General features: G+C 36.9%; 1 protein-coding gene across 3 annotated transcripts in view; it reads left to right on the forward strand.

Moving 5' to 3' along the window:
- Positions 1–19,390, forward strand: part of dlgap3 (discs, large (Drosophila) homolog-associated protein 3) — a 364,153-nt gene extending 344,763 nt beyond the window's left edge. For 2 of the 3 annotated variants that reach the window (XM_061882505.1, XM_061882506.1), the window contains exons 9-13: positions 5,613–5,832; positions 8,599–8,887; positions 8,984–9,075; positions 14,616–14,762; positions 15,036–19,390. In XM_061882505.1, coding sequence (XP_061738489.1) covers positions 5,613–5,832; positions 8,599–8,887; positions 8,984–9,075; positions 14,616–14,762; positions 15,036–15,332 — 1,045 coding nt within the window. In that variant the 3' untranslated portion in view covers positions 15,333–19,390. Of the gene's footprint in view, positions 1–5,612; positions 5,833–8,598; positions 8,888–8,983; positions 9,282–14,615; positions 14,763–15,035 lie in introns of those variants that run through there. The other variant, XM_061882507.1, reaches the window with a different exon arrangement.
- Positions 19,391–19,908: the final 518 nt, after the last annotated feature.

Consider the following 19,908-nt stretch of genomic DNA (forward strand, 5'->3'; position numbering starts at 1 on the left):
ATGCTTCATATCGTCAGATAAGGTTAAACTGAACTGTAAGTAGGTTAGCTTTAATTCCAGGATACAATTAATATCAGGAGTAAGATTACTAATCCAATGTAAATATTTGAGTGGGTCCTGGGCCCCTCTGTAGTGGAAAAGTAGGGCCCGGAGGTCAAAAGGGTCAAGGACCCCTGGTTTAGGTAGTTACATGTTTGACGAATCAGTCTATTTATTTTAAATTCACGGCAGCTTTTTCAGAAAGTTGCGGCACAAATGACAAAATTTACTAGTCCCTTGTTAAAAACAATCTGTCCAAAGTACACTTACTAAAGATGAAAAAAAACTTCTATAAATCCAGATTAATTATACAGACAAAATGTGATTAGTCATGATTACAATTTTAATCAGTTGACCGTTTTATTATTAAAATACATTTACTAGTCCCTTGTTGAAAATAAATCATTTTTTTAAACGCTTGTAACTCTTGGTGTGGTAATCTGTTTAAAGTACACTTATTAAAGATTTAAAAAATGTATATTAATTTTGTTTCATTATGAGTTATCTCTGTGATGAGGTGGCGACTTGTCCAGGGTGTACCCCGCCTTCAGCCCGATTGTAGCTGAAATAGGCACCAGCGCCCCCCAAAGGGAATAAGCGGTAGAAAAATGGATGGATGGATGGGTTATCTGCAGACAAAATGAGATTATTCAGGATTACATATTTCAGTCAGTTAACAGCCCTAATTAAAAAAAAACAAAAAACTAGTCTCTTGTTGAAAATAATCGGTCTAAAGTAGACTCATTTGGGACAAAAAAAACGTCTATTATTGCAATTAATTATGAGTTTACTTCAGACAAAATTAGATTATTTGGGATTACATATTTCAGTCAGTTAACAGCCCTAATTAAAAAAACAATTAACTAGTCTCTTGTTGAAAATAATCGGTCTAAAGTAGACTAATTTGGTTCAAAACAAACGTCTATTATTGCAATTAATTAGGAGTTAACTTCAGACAAAATGAGATTAACTACTATTAAATGCTTGAATCAATTAACCGCACTCATTTTAAAACACATTTATTAGTCCCTTGTTGAAAATAATCGGTCCAAAGTACACTTACGAAAGAGTACTAATTTTAAAATTTCATTGACAAGCAATTCTATTATGGTCATACTCTTGTTTACTAGCGGCTAGGAGTTCAGTACTATTGAAAATCTTTGCTCCATCTCAACTCTGTGGTAATATTATTTTCACAAAATACAACCAGGGATGGTGAGGTCGACAGGGGGATCGGTGCGGCGTCTTCAGTAATGCGGACGCTGTATCGATCCGTTGTGGTGAAGAAGGAGCTGAACCGGAAGCCAAAGCTCTCAATTTACCGGTCGATCTATGTTCCCATCCTCACCCATGGTCATGAGCGTTGGGTCATGACCGAAAGGACAAGATCACGGGTTCAATCGGACCAAATGAGTTTCCTCCGCCAGCTGGCGGGGCTCTCCCTTAGAGATAGGGTGAGAAGCTCTGCCATCCGGGAGGAGCTCAAAGTAAAGCCGCTGCACCTCCACATGGAGAGGAGACAGATGAGGTGATTTGGGCATCTGGTCAGGATGCCACCCGAATGCCTCCCTAGGGAGTGTCTGACCGGTAGGAGACCACGGGGGAAGACCCAGGACACGTTGGGAAGACTATGTCTTCCGGCTGGCCTGGGAACGCCTCGGGATCCCCCGGGAAGAGAAGGACCAAGTGGCTGGGGAGAGGAAAGTCTGGGCTTCCCTGCTTAGGCTGCTGCCCCCGCGACCCAGTCTTGGATAAGCAGAAAATGGATGAATGGATTGAAAATACAACCAATAGAACGTTAATGTGGCTTCACGGTGGCAGAGGGGTTAGTGTGTCTGCCTCACAATACAAAGGTCCTGCAGTCCTGGGTTCAAATCCAGGCTCGGGATCTTTCTGTGTGGAGTTTGCATGTTCTCCCCGTGAATGCGTGGGTTCCCTCCGGGTACTCCGGCTTCCTCCCACTTCCAAAGACATGCACCTGGGGATAGGTTGATTGGCAACACTAAATTGGCCCTAGTGTGTGAATGTTGTCTGTCTATCTGTGTTGGCCCTGCGATGAGGTGGCGACTTGTCCAGGGTGTACCCCGGCTTCCGCCCGATTGTAGCTGGGATAGGCGCCAGCGCCCCCCGCGACCCCAAAAAGGGAATAAGCGGTAGAAAATGGATGGATGGAAGAACGTTAATGTTAAATCTTGCTTGTGAAAAGTAATCCCCCGATTTCTATATTTCAACAGTCCGCTCATTAGAGCAGGAAAACGCTGAACACCATCTTTGTTTTCTACCTGTCAACTGTCAGTTTAGGCTGCTCGACAGCTCCTCATCACTACTTCAAGATGGCGGCCCAATTTCTCGTGTCACAGCAGCTAATGTTGCGTCTATATATAACATGGATATGTGCGGCACAACCGTTAGCATTCTAATATTAGCATGCTAGCGTTTTTTTGCTTATATGCGTGTGAAAAAAGCGCAGCGTCAAATATTGTATTACTCGACGAATCATAACTTTAAAAACGCTGACATTAGTATGCTAGCTTTTTTTAAAAACTCATTTTGAAGGTATACACACCTCAGTCACATGTTGGTACTTGAAGCATGCTAACGTTAGCGGGCTAGCGTTTAGGAAACCTGTCATTTTCACACACTTTTAGTTTAGTTTTTTTGATTGAAAAGTTTACTAATATTATTACTTTACAAAATATATTGTTTAGGTCTAGAACATGAATTAAAAAAAATTGTTTGCCAACTCTTACCTTGTGGCCACGCCCCTCAGTTAGTAAACTTCCGGCGTTGTGATCCGTTTACATCCGTCACTTAAGTGAAGTGAAGTGAATTATATTTATATGGCGCTTTTTCTCTAGTGACTCAAAGCGCTTTACTTAGTGAAACTCAATATCTGATTTTTACTTTTAAAGCAGTGTGGGTGGCACTGGGAGCAGGTGGGTAAAGTGTCTTCCCCATATATTTTGTTATGATTTGAAAATGAAAAATATCAAAATGGCCCCCGCATGCTTAAATTTTTCCCTGTGCAGCACTCTGTGGAAAAAGTTTGGACACCCCTGATGTAGTGAGTTTACATACAGTGGGGCAAAAAAGTATTTAGTCAGCCACAGATTGTGCAAGTTCTCCCACTTAAAATTATGACAGAGGTCTGTAATTTTCATCATAGGTACACTTCAACTGTGAGAGACAGAATGGGAAAAAAAATCCAGGAATTCACATTGTAGGAATTTTAAATAATTTATTTGTAAATTATGGTGGAAAATAAGTATTTGGTCAACCATTCAAAGCTCTCACTGATGGAAGGAGGTTTTGGCTCAAAATCTCACGATACATGGCCCCATTCATTCTTTCCTTAACACGGATCAATTGTCCTGTCCCCTTAGCACATGGTGGTCAAACTCTGGCCCGCGGGCCAAATTTGGCCCACCGTTTAATTAAATTTGGCCCTTGAGGCAATATCAAATTAACATTAGAGCTGGCCTGCCGGTAACACCAAATTCACCGCTAATACTCATACTTGCCAACCCTCCCGATTTTCCCGGGAGACTCCCGAAGTTTAGTGCCCTTCTCGAAAATCTCCCTGGGCAACCATTTCCACCCGGATAACAAAATTGGGCGCGTGCCTTAAAGGCACTGCCTTTAGTGTCCTCTACAACATGTCGTCACGTCCTCTTTTCCTCCATATAAACAGCGTGCTGGCCAAATCACATAATATATGCGGCTTTCACACACACGTATGCGAATGCCACGCATACTTGGTCAACAGCCATACAGGTCAAACTGAGGGTGGCCATACAAACAACTTTAACATTGTTACAAATATGCGCCACACTGTGAACCCACACCAAACAGGAATGACAAAACACATTTCGGGAGAACACCCGCACCGTAACACAACAGAACAAATACCCAGAAACCCTTGCAGCACTAACTCTTCCGGAACGCTACAATACACACCCCCGCTACCACCAAACCCAGCCCACCTCATTTTTATTTTATTTTCAAATTTATTAGCCTGTGGAAAAAGTTAATGTTGATGTTTACTCCAGAAGGCTGCAAATAGAAAAGAGGCATTCATTTTTTACATTACATTTTATTTAATATACCACTGATGTTTCTTGAAAGTTGAATTTGCACTATTACGTTATATAAGCTCTCCCTGTTCCATGGGAGGAAGCCCGAGTACCCGGAGGGAACCCACGCAGTCACGGTGAGGACATGCAAACTCCACACAGAAAGATTCCGGGCCCGGGATTGAACCCAGGACCTTCTTATTGTGAGGCAGATGCACTAACCCCTCTGCCACCGTGCTGCCGCATTTCAGCCTTGTTTGTTCAATATTCATTGCAAAACTTGTTTGGGTCCCTATTAAAAGGTTAATTTTTTCAACCTTGGCCCGCGGCTTTGTTCAGTTTTAAATTTTGTCCCACTCTGTATTTGAGTTTGACACTCCTGCCTTAGCAGAAAAACAGCCCCAAAGCATGATGTTTCCACCCCTATGCTTGACAGTAGGTGTGGTGTTCTTGGGATGCAACTCAGTATTCTTCTTCCTCCAAACACGACGAGTTGAGTTTATACCAAAATGGATACATGGATGATACAGCAGAGGATTGGAAGAATGTCATGTTAAACCTAAATAGAACTTTTGGGTATAAACTCAACTCGTCGTGTTTGGAGGAAGAAGAATACTGAGTTGCAACCCAAGAACACCATACCTACTGTGAAGCATGGGGGTGGAAACATCATGCTTTGGGGCTGTTTTTCTGCTAAGGGGACAGGACGATTGATCCGTGTTAAGGAAAGAATGAATGGGGCCATGTATCGTGAGATTTTGAGCCAAAACCTCCTTCCATCAGTGACAGCTTTGAATGGTTAACCAAATACTTATTTTTCACCATAATTTACAAATAAATTATTTAAAATTCCTACAATATGAATTCCTGGATTTTTTTTTCACATTCTGTCTCTCACAGTTAAAGTGTACCTATGATGGAAATTACAGACCTCTGTCATCATTTTAAGTGGGAGAACTTGCACAATCGGTGGCTGACTAAATACTTTTTTGCCCCACTGTAAGTAAGCAAAGTCTGGATGTTGTTTAAACAGTTAGCTCCCTCTTTTGACACTTTTCCTCCAAATGCCATCCTAATACACTACAATACTTCACTAAAAAATGCGGAAGTGACATTTTGAGTTGAAAATGTATGTTTAAAAACGCAGATTTTCATGGAAATGCATGTTTGATCATGTGCTTTTACTGCCATCTAGTGTCTAATTTTAAGTCTGTGTGGTATATAACAAGTAAAACATCACTACAGTATTTGTTTTGAAAGTAAATTCAGTGATTTTAGGCAGCTGCAATTACAAAAAAGGTCAGCGAAATCCTGTTGGGACGGTCCTACACGCACATATTTATTATGACTACCCCTTATGTAGTCATAATAAAGAAACATCCAAGATGGAGGCGTGACATGCCAGATGATTTATCGCTAGTATGGAGTAGAGCGCTTGTGCAACGGCAATGTATAACCGCCGGACGCTTGGCGGCGTGCCGTGACCTCCCTGTGTCGCAGGCGGGCCCGTTTCAAGCGCTCCAACAGCGTGACGGCGAGCGTGCAGGCCGACCTGGACCCGGAGGGCTTCCCGGGACTCAGCGTTGCCGTGCCAACGCAGGACAAGAGCCTCCAGTTCGGCTGCTCCTTCCAAAGACACTCGTCTGAGCCCGAGTCCGCTGGCCAGTACGCCGAGTGCCACCGCACTGTGCACACACAGGGACAGTGGGCCTACAGAGAGGTATGTGTGGAGACACTGTCATGTTACTTTCAAAATAAAAGTTGGTGTCATTTTTACATTTACGGTAAAGCACTGTAAAAAAAAAAAAAAAGAGAACGACGTTAGCTTCTACGGTAAACAATTGGCAGCACGGTCACCAGAATTTTACTATTAAATTAAAAGGCATTATTTTTTTTATAAGTGCAGTAATGCACTGTAAACACGGCTGTAAATTTACGGTAAAAGACTAGCAGGTCAGTCATCGGTATTTTACTGTAAAAATTACAATTGGTACCGTTTTTGATTTACAGTAATTTGGTGTAAAAAAGATATATATATATATATATATATACAGATTTTTTCAGTAAAAAAAATGGCAGCTAAGTCGCCAAATATATGAAAATAAAATTGGTTCTGCTTTTCAATTTACACTAGTTTACTGTAAAAAAAATTGTAGATTTTACTTTTTTTTTTTTTTAATCTGGCAGTTCAGTCGCCAGGTTACGTTTCTCCATTTACAGATTTTTGGGTGTAAAAAAACAAATTTTACAGAAAACAAAAACTGTCAATTACACTGTAAAAGTAAATGCAGATTTACAGTAAAAACTGTTAGATGAGTAACCAAAATTTTTTGTAAATATAACAGTGATGCAGTTTTTACCATTTACAGTTTTTTGGGTGTAAAAAAAAAGTACACTTTACAGTAAAAAAAAAAAAAACAACTGTCAGTTGCACTGTAAAAACAACTAGATTTACAGTAAAAACTGTCAGATCATTTATCAAAAATTTTGCAAACAGCAGGGATACCGTTTATACTATTTACAGTTTTTTGGGTGTAAAAACAGTAGATTTTACACCAAAAAAAAAAACAAAAAAAACTTGGTTGCACTGTAAAATAACCAGATTTGCGGTAAAAACTGTCAGATCAGTCACCAATAATTTTGTAACAATAACAGTTATGCCGATATTATCGTTTACAATTTTTGGGGGTGTAAAAGAGTAGGTTTTACAGTAAAAAATTAACCTGGCAGTTCACATGCCTGAATTTGTTCCATAAAAAAAACAGTGGTACCGCTTTTCAATTTACAGCTTTTTTTGTGTTTAAAAAAACAGATTTTACAGCACTGTAAAAACAATCGTAGATTTAAAAAAAAAAAATGGCAGTTCAGTCGCCAGAATTTTACTGTAAAAATAACAGAGGTACCGTTTTTCCATTTACAGTTTTCCGGGTGTAAAAAACAGTAAGTTTTACAGCACTGTAAAATAACTTTAGATTTACGGTAAAAACTGTCGGATCAGTCACCCAAAAATTCTTAAAAATAATAGTGATACCGTTTTTACCGTTTACAGTTTTTTGACTGCAAAAATAGTATATTTTACAGTAAAAAAAACAAAACTGTCAGTTGGACTGTAAAAATAACTAGATTTTCGGTAAAAAAAACTGTCAGATTGGTCACCAAAAACTTTGTAAATATAACCGTGATACCGTGTTTACCATTTACAGTTTTTTGGGGGTGTAAAACAGTACATTTTACAGTAAAAAAAAATAAACTGGCAGTTCACATGCCAGAATTTAATCCATAAAAACAACAGTTTGTATAGTTTTTTTAGTGTAAAAACATTATATTTTACAGTTAAAAAAAACTACTGTCAGTTCCACTGTAAAAATAACTAGATTTACAGTAAAAATAACTATATTTACGGTTAAAACTGTCAGACAATTAACCAAAAATTTTGTAAAAATAACAATGATGCCGGTGTTACCATTTATAGTTTTTGGGTGTCAAAAAAGTCAATTTTACAGTTAAAAAAAACAGCAACCGTCAGTTTGCAAACAGACTGGACAAGTTGGTAGAGAAGGCCAGTAACGTGGTGGGAGTGGAGCTGGACTCTCTGGCGGTGGTGTCAGAGAGTAGAAGTCTAACAAAACTCCTAGCTTTTATAGACAACGATCAGTGGAAGGCTCAGACTCCCAAACTGTAACACGGAACGACACAGGAGGTCCTTCATACCGACAGCCATCAGACTGTATAATGCATATGTTCCTTGACTGCACTTAAATGTAGAATATATTTATATTATTCATATATTATGTTATATATATATATATAATATATGTCATATAATATTTATTATTATTATTGTTTATTGTGAGCAAACTGTGGTGCTGAATTTCCCCCAGGGATCAATAAAGTACTTTCTATTCTATTGCACTGTAAAAATAACTAGATTTACAGTAAAAACGGTCAGCTTGGCCACCAAAATTTTTGTAAACATAACAGTGATCCCGTTTTACCATTTTCAGTTTTTGGGTATAAAACAGTAAATTTTACAGTAAAAAAATAAATTGCCAGAATTTAATCGATAAAAATAACAGTGAAGTGAATTATATTTATATAGCGCTTTTTCTCTAGTGACTCAAAGCGCTTTACATAATGAAACCCAATATCTAAGTTACATTTAAACCAGTGTGGGTGGCACTGGGAGCAGGTGGGTAAAGTGTCTTGCCCAAGGACACAACAGCAGTGACTAGGATGGCGGAAGTGGGAATCGAACCTGCAACCCCCAAGTTGCTGGCACGGCCGCTCTACCAACCGAGCTATACCGCCCCAGTGGCACAGTTTTACAATTTACAGTAATGCACTGTAAAAAAAAAAAAAAAAGCAAACATTTTACAGTAAAATTATGCAAGACTGAGCTGCATTTTCTTTACCGTAAAATCAAAGAAAGATTCCTCCAAGTACACCAGAAGCCATTGTGACAGTGACAGGAAATGACTCCTTCCAGGACTTCATCCAGAGCGGCTACACCGCAGACGAGTGTCCAGGCGACCCGTGCTCGCACCAGCACCTTCCCCCGCGCTCGCACTCCCCGCTGCCCCTCACCTCGGAGCGGGCGTGGGCGGGCACCCCCTCTCTGGAGGGCCCCCGCAGTCTCCCCGACTCGGGCCGAGCCTCCCCCTGCATGAGAGACGGCGAGTTCTTCCTGCGCCTCCTGCAGACAGAGGTGGAGAGGATGGAGGGCTGGTGCCAGAACATGGAGCGGGAGGCGGAGCAGAAGGAACTCCCCGAGGAGAGTGAGTTGGCACAGGGGGCTGACCTTGGAAAACAGATGTAACAAAATCAACAGCTTGTGTCGTCAACCTCTGCTTTGCGTTTTTTTTCCCTCCCAGTTCTGGACCTGATCCGCGGCGCAGTCGGCAGCGCCCAGATGCTCATGTCTCAGAAGGTCCAGCACTTCTTCCGCCTGTGCCAGCAAAGTGTGGTGAGTTCAATCCAATCCACTTTATTTATATAGCACATTTAAACAACAATAACGTTTCCAAAGTGCTGCACAGCCATGTTAAAAACAATATTAGGCTCCACCAATGACTGAATAAAACAAACAAAAAAAATAAATAAAACCAATATAAAAACAAATATGATTAGAAACAATTTTAGAGGGTAAAATCAATTAAAACAGTAAAATAAAAATCAAAGTGTATAAAAAACACAGAGGACAACAGAGGACAGAGGACCACACAACTCACGTAGTGTTAAAAGCCAAAGAATAAAAGTGGGTCTTAAGACAAGACTTAAAACACTCCACTGTGTTAGCAGTTTGAACATGGAGCGGCAGAGTGTTCCAGAACTTAGGGCCGACCACAGAGAAGGCCAACTGGTCTTAAGTCTGGTCTTGGGCACCACGAGCTGGAGCTGGCTCTCGGACCTCAGAGCGCGCGCAGGAGTGTAAATTTGGATGAGGTCCGAGATATATTGAGGTGCCAGTCCATGTAAAGATTTAAAAACAAACAGCAATGTTTTAAAATCAATTCTAAAATGAACAGGGAGCCAGTGCAGACTCTGAAGAATTGGGGTTATATGCTGGCGTTTCCTGGCCCCTGTTAAAAGTCCTGCGGCCGCGTTCTGGACTAACTGCAACCGGGAGAGAGCTTTTTGGCTAATGCCAGCATAAAGTGCATTGCAGTAGTCCAGGCCACTTGAAATAAAAGCATGCACGACTTGTTCAAAAAGGTTAAAAGATAAAAACGGTTTAAGCTTTACTAAAAGACGAAGGTGAAAAAACACAATTTTAAAACGCCATTGACTTGTTTGTCTAGTTTAAAATCGCTGTCTATAGTGACGCCAAGGCTGGTGACTTTGGGACGCACATCATTTTGCAATGGTCCCAAGTCAGTGAGGGCCGGACCAAAAACTAAAATTTCCGTTTTTCCCTCATTCATTATTAAAAAATTTTGGGCTAACCAAGCCTTGACGTCGCATAGACAATTAAGAAGGGGTATCAGGGGGCCGTGGCTTTTTGAAATCGGCATATAAATTTGGCAGTCATTTGCATAAAAGTGATAAAACACTCCATGTTTCTTAAAAATATCTCCAAGAGGGAGGAGATAAAGAGCGAACAGGATGGGGCCTAAAATAGATCCTTGGGGGACACCACAGTAAAGAGGAGGTGGCGTCCCCCAGCCTGACCGAGAAGGACCTCTGTTCACGCGATCGCAGTCTGGGCACAGGAATGCTCTGTTCCGGGGTCAAACTGTCACCAGCACAAACATTGCGTTGGTTTGACGAGCATTTTCAACTGATGTGCAAGTGTAAAAAGAAGTTAACGCTGTTGAATGCCAGGAGTGCGTTAAAAACACTCTTGCTCTTTTTCCCGCACAAAAAACAGAATGAAGGAAATGAATAGGTCAAACTGTCATCGTCATAAGACGTTTAACGGTTTAGGTCGGGGTTGGGCCATGAGCGCCCAGCCGGGGGGAAGCCAAGAAAAGTCTGCTTCTCAATGTAGTCGATTCTAATACACTTTTCCACCACTTGTGGCAGTAATGATGACATCAACTAACAGAAGGGAGCTCAAGTGCAAAAAGTATGACTAAAATGGTAAATTTGTATTTTCAATTTTATTGATAGTTTAGTTAGTTATTTTAGTATCATTTAGTATCATTTATCAATTTAGTGTATTTATCACTGTGTTATTGAATGTTCATTTACTTGTCATCGTTTTTTGATTAGTATTTATTTTTTATAATCAGTCTTACCAAAGCCTTAATTGGTGACTAACACATGCTTCATATCGTTAGCCAAAGTTAAACTGTTAGTAGGGTTAGTTATAATTACTGGATTAAATTAAAATCTAGAGTAAGAATACTAATTCAGTGTTAATATTTGCTCTGTAGTGGAAAAGTAGGGCCCGGAAGTCAAAAGGGTCAAGAACCCTGGTTTAGGTAGTTACATGTTGGACAAATCAGTCTTTTTATTCTTAATTCATGGCAGCTTTTTCAGAAAGTTGCGGTGCAAATGACAAAATTTACTAGTCCTTTGTTGAAAATAATCTGTCCAAAGTACACTTATTAAAAGATAAAACAATACTTCTATTACTCGCGATTAATTACGAGTTATCTGCAGACAAAATGAGATTATTCAGGATTACATATTTCAGTCAATTAACAGTCCTAATTTGAAAACTAATTAACAAGTCTCTTGTTGAAAATAATCTGTCTAAAGTAGACTCATTTAGGACAAAACTAACTTTTATTATTGCAATTAATTATCAGTTAATTCAAGACAAAATTACATTAATTAAATGTTTGAATCAATTAACCCAACCCATTTTAAAACATGCACTAGTCCCTTGTTGAAAATAATCCGTCCAAAGTACACTTACTAAAGATGAAAAAAACTTCTATTAATCCCGATTAATTATGAGTTAAGTACAGACAAAATGTGATTAATCACAATGACATTTGTTAAATCAGTTGACAGCTCTATTATTAAAATTAATTCACTAGTCCCTTTTTAAAATCCCATCCATTTTTTACCACTTGTCCCTCCCGGAGTTGTAATATTTTTCAAGTACACTTATTAAAGATAAAAACAACTTGTATTAATCACGATTAATTATGAGTTATCTGCAGACAAAATTAGATTATTCAGGATTACATATTTCAGTCAGTTAACAGCCCTAATTTGAAAACTAATTAACTACTCTCTTGTTGAAAATAATCTGTCTAAAATAGACTCATTTAGGACAAAATTAATTATGCGTTAACTTCAGACAAAATGAGATTAACTACGATAAAATGTTTCAATCAATTAACCACATTTATTTTAAAACATGTACTAGTCCCTTGTTGAAAATAATCCGTCCAAAGTATACTTAGTAAAGATGAAAAAAAACTTCTATTAATCTCAATTATGAGTTAAGTACAGACAAAATGTGATTAATCAGGATGAAAACTTTAATCAGTTGACAGTTCTATTTTTAAAATAAATGTACTAGTCCCTTGTTGAAAATCCATCCATTGTTACCGCTTGTCCCTCTCGGGGTCGTAATCTTTTTAAAGTACACTTATTAAAAGATTAAAACAACTTGTATTAATCACGATTAATTACGAGTTATCTGCAGACAAAATGAGATTATTCAGGATTACATATTTCAGTCAGTTAACAGCCCTAATATGAAAACCAACTAACTAGTCTCTTGTTGTAAATAATCTGTCTAAAGTAGACTCATTTAGGACAAAACAAACTTTTATTATTGCAATTAATTATCAGTTAACTTAAGACAAAATTACATTAATTAAATGTTTGAATCAATTAACCCTACTCATTTTAAAACAAATTTACTAGTCCCTTGTTGAAAATAATGTCCAAAGTACACTTACTAAAGATGAAAAAAAACCTCTATTAATCCCGATTAATTATGAGTTAAGTACAGACAAAATGTGATTAATCACAATGACATTTGTTAAATCAGTTGACAGCTCTATTATTAAAATTAATTTACTAGTCCCCTTGTTGAAATCCCATCCATTTTCTACCGCTTGTCTCTCCCGGGGTTGTAACATTTTTGAAGTACACTTATTAAAAATAAAAACAACTTGTTTTAATCACGACTAATTATGAGTTAGCTGCAGAACAAATTAAATTATTCAGGATTACATATTTCAGTCAATCAACAGACCTAATTTGAAAACCAATAAACTAGTCTCTTGTTGAAAATAATCTGTCTAAAATAGACTCATTTAGGACAAAATTAATTATGCGTTAACTTCAGACAAAATGAGATTAACTACGATAAAATGTTTCAATCAATTAACCACACTTATTTTAAAACATGTACTAGTCCCTTGTTGAAAATAATCCGTCCAAAGTATACTTAGTAAAGATGAAAAAAAACTTCTATTAATCTCAATTATGAGTTAAGTACAGACAAAATGTGATTAATCAGGATGAAAACTTTAATCAGTTGACAGTTCTATTTTTAAAATAAATGTACTAGTCCCTTGTTGAAAATCCATCCATTGTTACCGCTTGTCCCTCTCGGGGTCGTAATCTTTTTAAAGTACACTTATTAAAAGATTAAAACAACTTGTATTAATCACGATTAATTATGAGTTATCTGCAGACAAAATGAGATTATTCAGGATTACATATTTCAGTCAGTTAACAGCCCTAATATGAAAACCAACTAACTAGTCTCTTGTTGTAAATAATCTGTCTAAAGTAGACTCATTTAGGACAAAACAAACTTTTATTATTGAAATTAATTATCAGTTGACTTAAGACAAAATTACATTAATTAAATGTTTGAATCAATTAACCCCACATATTTTAAAACAAATTTACTAGTCCCTTGTTAAAAATAATGTCCAAAGTACACTTACTAAAGATGAAAAAAACTTCTATTAATCCCGATTAATTATGAGTTAAGTACAGACAAAATGTGATTAATCACAATGACATTCGTTAAATCAGTTGACAGCTCTATTATTAAAATTAATTTACTAGTCCCCTTGTTGAAATCCCATCCATTTTCTACCGCTTGTCTCTCCTGGGGCTGTAACATTTTTGAAGTACACTTATTAAAAATAAAAACAACTTATTTTAATCACGATTAATTATGAGTTAGCTGCAGAACAAATGAGATTATTCAGGATTACATATTTCAGTCAGTCAACAGCCCTAATTTGAAAACCAACTAACTAGTCTCTTGTTGAAAATAATCTGTCTAAAGTAGACTCATTTAGGACAAAGCAAACTTTTATTAACTACGATTAAATGTTTGAATAAATTAACCCCACTCGGTTTAAAACACATTTACTAGTCCCTTGTTGAAAATAATCTGTCCAAAGTACACTTACTAAAGATGAAAAAACTATATATCAATCCTAATTAATTAATCACAAATAACTTTTTTAATCAGTTGACAGCTGTATTATTAAAATTAATTTACTGGTCCCTTTTTGAAATCCCATCCATTTTCTACCGCTTGTCCCTCTCGGGGTCGTAATCTGTTACACTTAATAAAGATTTTTTTTTTTTTTAAACTTCTATTAATCGTGATTATTTATGAGTTAGCTGCAGACAAAATGAGATTATTCATGATTACATATTTTAATTAACTAGTCCCTTGTTGAAAATAATCTGTCTAAAGTAGACTCATTTAGGACAAAACAAACTTCTATTATGAATTAAATTCATACAAAATGAGATTAACTACGATTAAATGTTTGAATCAATTAACCCCACTCATTTTAAAACACATTTACTAGTCTCTTATTAAAAATAATCCATCCGAAGTACACCTACTAACTTCTATTTAAAGATGGAAAAAACGTATATTATTTGTGATTAATTATGAGTTAAGTACAGACAAAATGTGATTAATCAGGATGAAATATTTTAATTAGTTCTAATTCCAACCTTTAAAGACCTTTGACTGTATCATTTGCTCACATGCATGAGGAGAAAGGGGAGGAGTTATTAAAGACATTTCTATGTGGTGTGACCGCCCCGTCCCAGGACCCCTCTGCTTACCCCCAGCCCACCTCTCAGGACCTGGCAGGCTTGTGGGACCTCCTCCAGCTCAACATCGAGGACGTCAGGGTCAAGTTCCAGGATCTCCAGAGGCTCAAAGACTCTGGCTGGAAGCTCCTCCCTGAAAAGAAGGTGAGCGGCGCTGGGGTTTCCCGCCAGCCCCCCGCACCCAGAGCTAAAATAGCGGCGTGCAGGAGAGTAACGCGGATGTCTTTCCAAACATTGCAATGAGAAAAAGTCCCGGAGAGTGTTCACAAGACGGCGCCTCGCACTAAAAACTAACGCTTTTCTCTTTCCCTTCTTTGTCTTTGGCATCATATCTCACTGACCATCCGTGTTCCTCACTCATTGTCACCTCCTTTTTGGCCACACCCATACAAATCTCTGTGTCCATGTCACGGCTAGGAGGACAAGAAGCTTCCTCCCCCCTTACCAAAGAAGTCGGCGGGCGGGGTGAGTGGCAGCCTTAGGGCCGATAGTGTCGCGGACGGCGGCGGGCTGGGAGGCCTGGTGGTGCCCCGTGTCGGGGGACACACCCTGCCTATCAGGGAGAAGTCCCTGGACCTGGGGGAGCGGCAGAGGACAGAGGCGAGGAGGAGGCTGCTGCAGACCAAGCGTACCGCCTCCTTCCGGCAGAATTCGGCCACGGAGAGCGCAGATAGTATCGAAATCTACATTCCCGAAGCCCAGACTCGACTCTGACTGAACCCTTCAGTACCTAGACCTTCCTTCGACACGCTTCCTTTTGCTCCAAATTCAGTTCTCAAGCAGTAACAGCCGTTTGTGTGTCTTGGAAATTGCACATATTACTGACACCGAGGCCTGAAAACCAAGTGGAGAGTAGCGAGCAGATATGAATTATGGCCTTTTTCCATTTCTTATTTTGCAAACTAGCAACCCTTCTCTTGTTCTGTACGTGGCTGAGGCGCTCTGCAAGCATGAGCGGGCCTGTTCAGCAAAATAAAGGGCTCGGCGGGCACAAGACTCTCCGTCTTCAAACTCCCGGAGAAAAAACAGATGAAAAATGAAAATGTGTCAGAAGTACTCCTATTCTTCACCCACACTGCCAGTTCGGAGGCCCTTTAGTCCGACGTTTAAGCCAGGTATTTAGTTAGCCATTATTTTCCTTTGCCTTTCTTCGCCAAACCACCGATCACAGTCCTAAGAAGTGATGGCGGCACGAAGGGAAACAAACTACGTGAAAAGAGTTGTAATTCTATGAGAATAAAGTGATAATAGTATGGGATTCAAGTCCTGATTTCATCATTGTAATTTCTCGGAAAAACATCACGTTACGTAGCAAAGAAAAGTCGGATTGTCCCAAGAATATTCTCATGTAATTTGAAGAAAAGCGCCGTAACTAGACAATAAAAAGAGTCGTAATGTTTCATGTCAAAAAATCGGTCATGTAACATGAAAAATAGTTATAATGTAACGTGACAAAAGTCGTGATGTAACAAGAAAAAAGTCCCAATGTAACATGAAAAAAAAGTTGTAGTGCAACATGAAAAGTCATAATGTAACATGAAAGTTCTAATGTAACATGGCAAAAGTCGGGCTGTAACGACAAAAAAGTGCTAAAGTAACATGAAAAGTTGTAATGTAACATGACAAAAAGTTTTAATGTAACGTTACAAAAGGCACACTGTGACATGAGAAAAGTTGTAATGTAACGTGACAAAAGGCGCACGGTGACATGAGAAAAGTCCTAATGTAACAAGAAAAAAGTTGTGTTTTAAGAAAAAAAAGGTAATAAAAAAGTCGTAATGTAACATGAAAAATAGTTATAATGTAACGTGACAAAAGTCGTGATGTAACAAGAAAAAAGTCCCAATGTAACATGAAAAAAAAGTTGTAGTGCAACATGAAAAGTCATAATGTAACATGAAAGTTCTAATGTAACATGGCAAAAGTCGGGCTGTAACGACAAAAAAGTCCTAATGTAACATGAAAAGTTGTAATGTAACATGACAAAAAGTTTTAATGTCACATGACAAAGGTCGTGATGTAACAAGAAACAAGTCCTAATGTAACATGAAAAAAGTTCTACGGTAACATGACAAAAGTCGTGCTTTAACGAGAAAAAAGTTGTAATGTAACATGAAAAAGTGGTCATGCAACATGAAAAGTCGTAATGTAACATGACAAAAAGTTTTAATGTAACGCCACTAGAGGCACACGGTGACATGAGAAAAGTCGTAATGTAACAAGAAAAAAGTCGTGTTTCATGAAAAAAAAAGGTCATGAAAAAAGTCCTAATGTAACATGGAAAATTGTTATGTCACATGACAAAAGTCGTGATGTAACAAGAAAAAAGTCCTAATGTAACATGAAAAATTCTTATGTCACATGACAAAAATTGTGATGTAACAAGAAAAAAGTCCTAATGTAACATGAAAAAAGTTCTAAGGTAACATGACAAAAGTCGTGCTGTAACGAGAAAAAAGTTGTAATGTAACATGAAAAAGTGGTCATGCAACATGAAAAGTCGTAATGTAACGTGACAAAAAGTTCTGACGTAACATGAGAAAAGTTGCACGGTGAAATGAGAAAAATCGTAATGTAACATGACAAAAGGCGAACGGTGACATGAGAAAAGTCGTAATGTAACGTGACAAAAGGCGCAGGGTGACATGAGAAAAGTCGTAATGTAACAAGAAAAAAGTCGTGTTTCATGAAAAAAAAAGGTCATGAAAAAAGTCCTAATGTAACATGAAAAGTTCTTATAATGTCACATGACAAAAATCGTGATGTAACAAGAAAAAAGTCCTAATGTAACATGAAAAACGTTCTAAGGTAACATGACAAAAGTCGTGCTGTAACGAGAAAAAAGTTGTAATGTAACATGAAAAAGTGGTCATGCAACATGAAAAGTCGTAATGTAACATGACAAAAAGTTCTAACGTAACATGACTAAAGTCGCACGGTGACATAAGAAAAGTCGTAATGTAACATGACAAAAATCGCAGTGACATGAGAAAAGTCGTCCTGTAACATGATACTTAAGTTGCTGTTAGTCAAAAGCAGACGAGTCCAGTGCTACTTTTTCTTTAGGGAGACAGTATCATTAACAGAGTTAAGCAAAAAAGTTGTTTTGTCGTAATTTTTCAAGTAAAACATCATAAAAGGAGGATGTAATCATATTGTTAGGAGATGTCGTGGCAATAAAGTACGAAAAGGTGTTTTTTTCAACAAAGTTACATAGAATAATTTTTGGGGACAAAAAAAAAAAATCGGAACACTTTTTTCAAGAAGAGATGTTTTTTTTTTTATTTAACAAGATTTTGATCAGAATGTTTTGAGAACAGTTGTTAAATATTGTCTTTCGGAAAGTCAGAATAGTTATAAAAAAAAAAGTATATTAACATGAAAATCTGAACATGACCTAAACAAATAATTGAGAATCATTTTGTTTTCTTTTTTATACGAAAATAAGTCACTTTTAATATTTTTTTTAGAAAAAACTCAGATCGTTAAGAGATGAAATCAAAATCTTCTGAGAACAGTTATTAAAAAATAGTCTGTCTAAAACATTGTATAAGAATAAAGTTGTGTTTACTTTTATTTTTTGGAAGGAAAACACATTTATAATAGTACATGTGTCGGCAATGAAATGTCTCTTTAATAGGTGTAATTTGATCAAATGAATAAAATCGACAGAATTAAGTCAGAATTTTATTGACAGAAGAAAAAAATCTGTTTAATTTCAAAAATTGTAATACCACCAGAATAAAGTTAAGATAGTAAATATGTAAGAGAACAAAAGTTAGTATGTTATGAGAATCGTTACCAAAAAAAATGATATTAACATGAAAATCGTAACGCCATCAGAACAAATTATTGAGAATAGTTTTTCAAAGACAATAAGTCATAAGTATTTTCTTTTTTTTATCAATTTAATTGGATTATTCAAAGAAATGAATCAGAATGTTCTGAGAACAGGTATTGAAAGTAGTTTAAAAACATTTACCTTTCAAAATAAAGTTTAAGAAAAAAAGGGTTATTTCTTTAATTTTTTTAGGAAAACTTTGTAACGTTAACAGAAATAAATCGGATGTTCTGAAAAACTTCACATGAAAATAAAGTTGTCGTGGCATTTCTTTTTCCCACGGAAAATGTAAATAATGTGTAAAGATGTGAGAATAAAGTCGTGATACAAATGGTAAGGCACTATAACAAACTGCATATTAATAACATGAACATTGTAATATTGCTAAAATAAAGACAATAATCTAAGATAATTCATGCATTTCTTGGTAAAAAAAAAAAAAATCGGAATAAAGTCATAATGTTACAATAATAGTTACATTTGTAACATTACGTGAACAATAATATGGTAATTATTTTTAGAAAAAAAAGTTGCAATGTTAGAGACAAATATATTTTAACGAGGAAATGTTAAACAATTGTTATGGTTTGATAATAACTCCAGAAAATAATTTCAAACCTTATTTTGTAATACTGTAATATAATCCCTGTACAATTTATTTTATTCTCATAAAATTACAACTCACTAAATAAGTCATGAAAAATTACAAATAATTTGTTGTAATTTTACTAAATATTTTTTTTTTCTAGTGTGGCTTTCATGCTCTGAAGTTTTTGTGCATAAGGCCCTCTCCTGTTCGCAATCACGTGACGAGACACAGCTGATCTTATTTCACTCTGACACTACATCGCCCCCAAGTGGCCAAACTACAGAACAACAGCAGCAGATTAGAAGAAAAGGACAAAATTCAGTCCCTTCTTAAAAAGAAAAATCCTTCCAAAGAGTCAAGTAGTTGTTGGTTGATATGGTGATTTATGAATCTTTAGTGTTGTTTTGACAAAAAAAAAAGTGTAGCATGAATTTAATAATTTGCCCCCCCAGACTCCCAAAAATGTCACATTTAAATGGATGAAGACTTAAAAATTCTGCCATTTTTGCGTATTTTTAGCATGTTTTTTTTCCTTTCCTCCTAAAATTTGGTGACTATTTTAAAACGGGAGATGTATATTTTATAATATAATCTACATTTCTAGATAAATAGAGTACGGTGTAGGTACAAGACAAAATATATCAAATGTGACATACCACAGTATTATTAATATTATTACTAACATAGACTTGTGTGGAATTTATTACTGTGTGGCATATCCAGAAACGTGAGAATTATTATTATTATAATTATGTGAGTGCTGGGTCAGGTTCACAGGGTAAAAAAAAAAAATAAATAAAAAAAAATATATATATATATAAAGCCAAGTAGAATCCACTGGAGATTTTACATTTAAATAT

Source organism: Nerophis ophidion, linkage group LG21, assembly GCF_033978795.1.
Source record: "Nerophis ophidion isolate RoL-2023_Sa linkage group LG21, RoL_Noph_v1.0, whole genome shotgun sequence".
Taxonomy (NCBI): domain Eukaryota; kingdom Metazoa; phylum Chordata; class Actinopteri; order Syngnathiformes; family Syngnathidae; genus Nerophis; species Nerophis ophidion.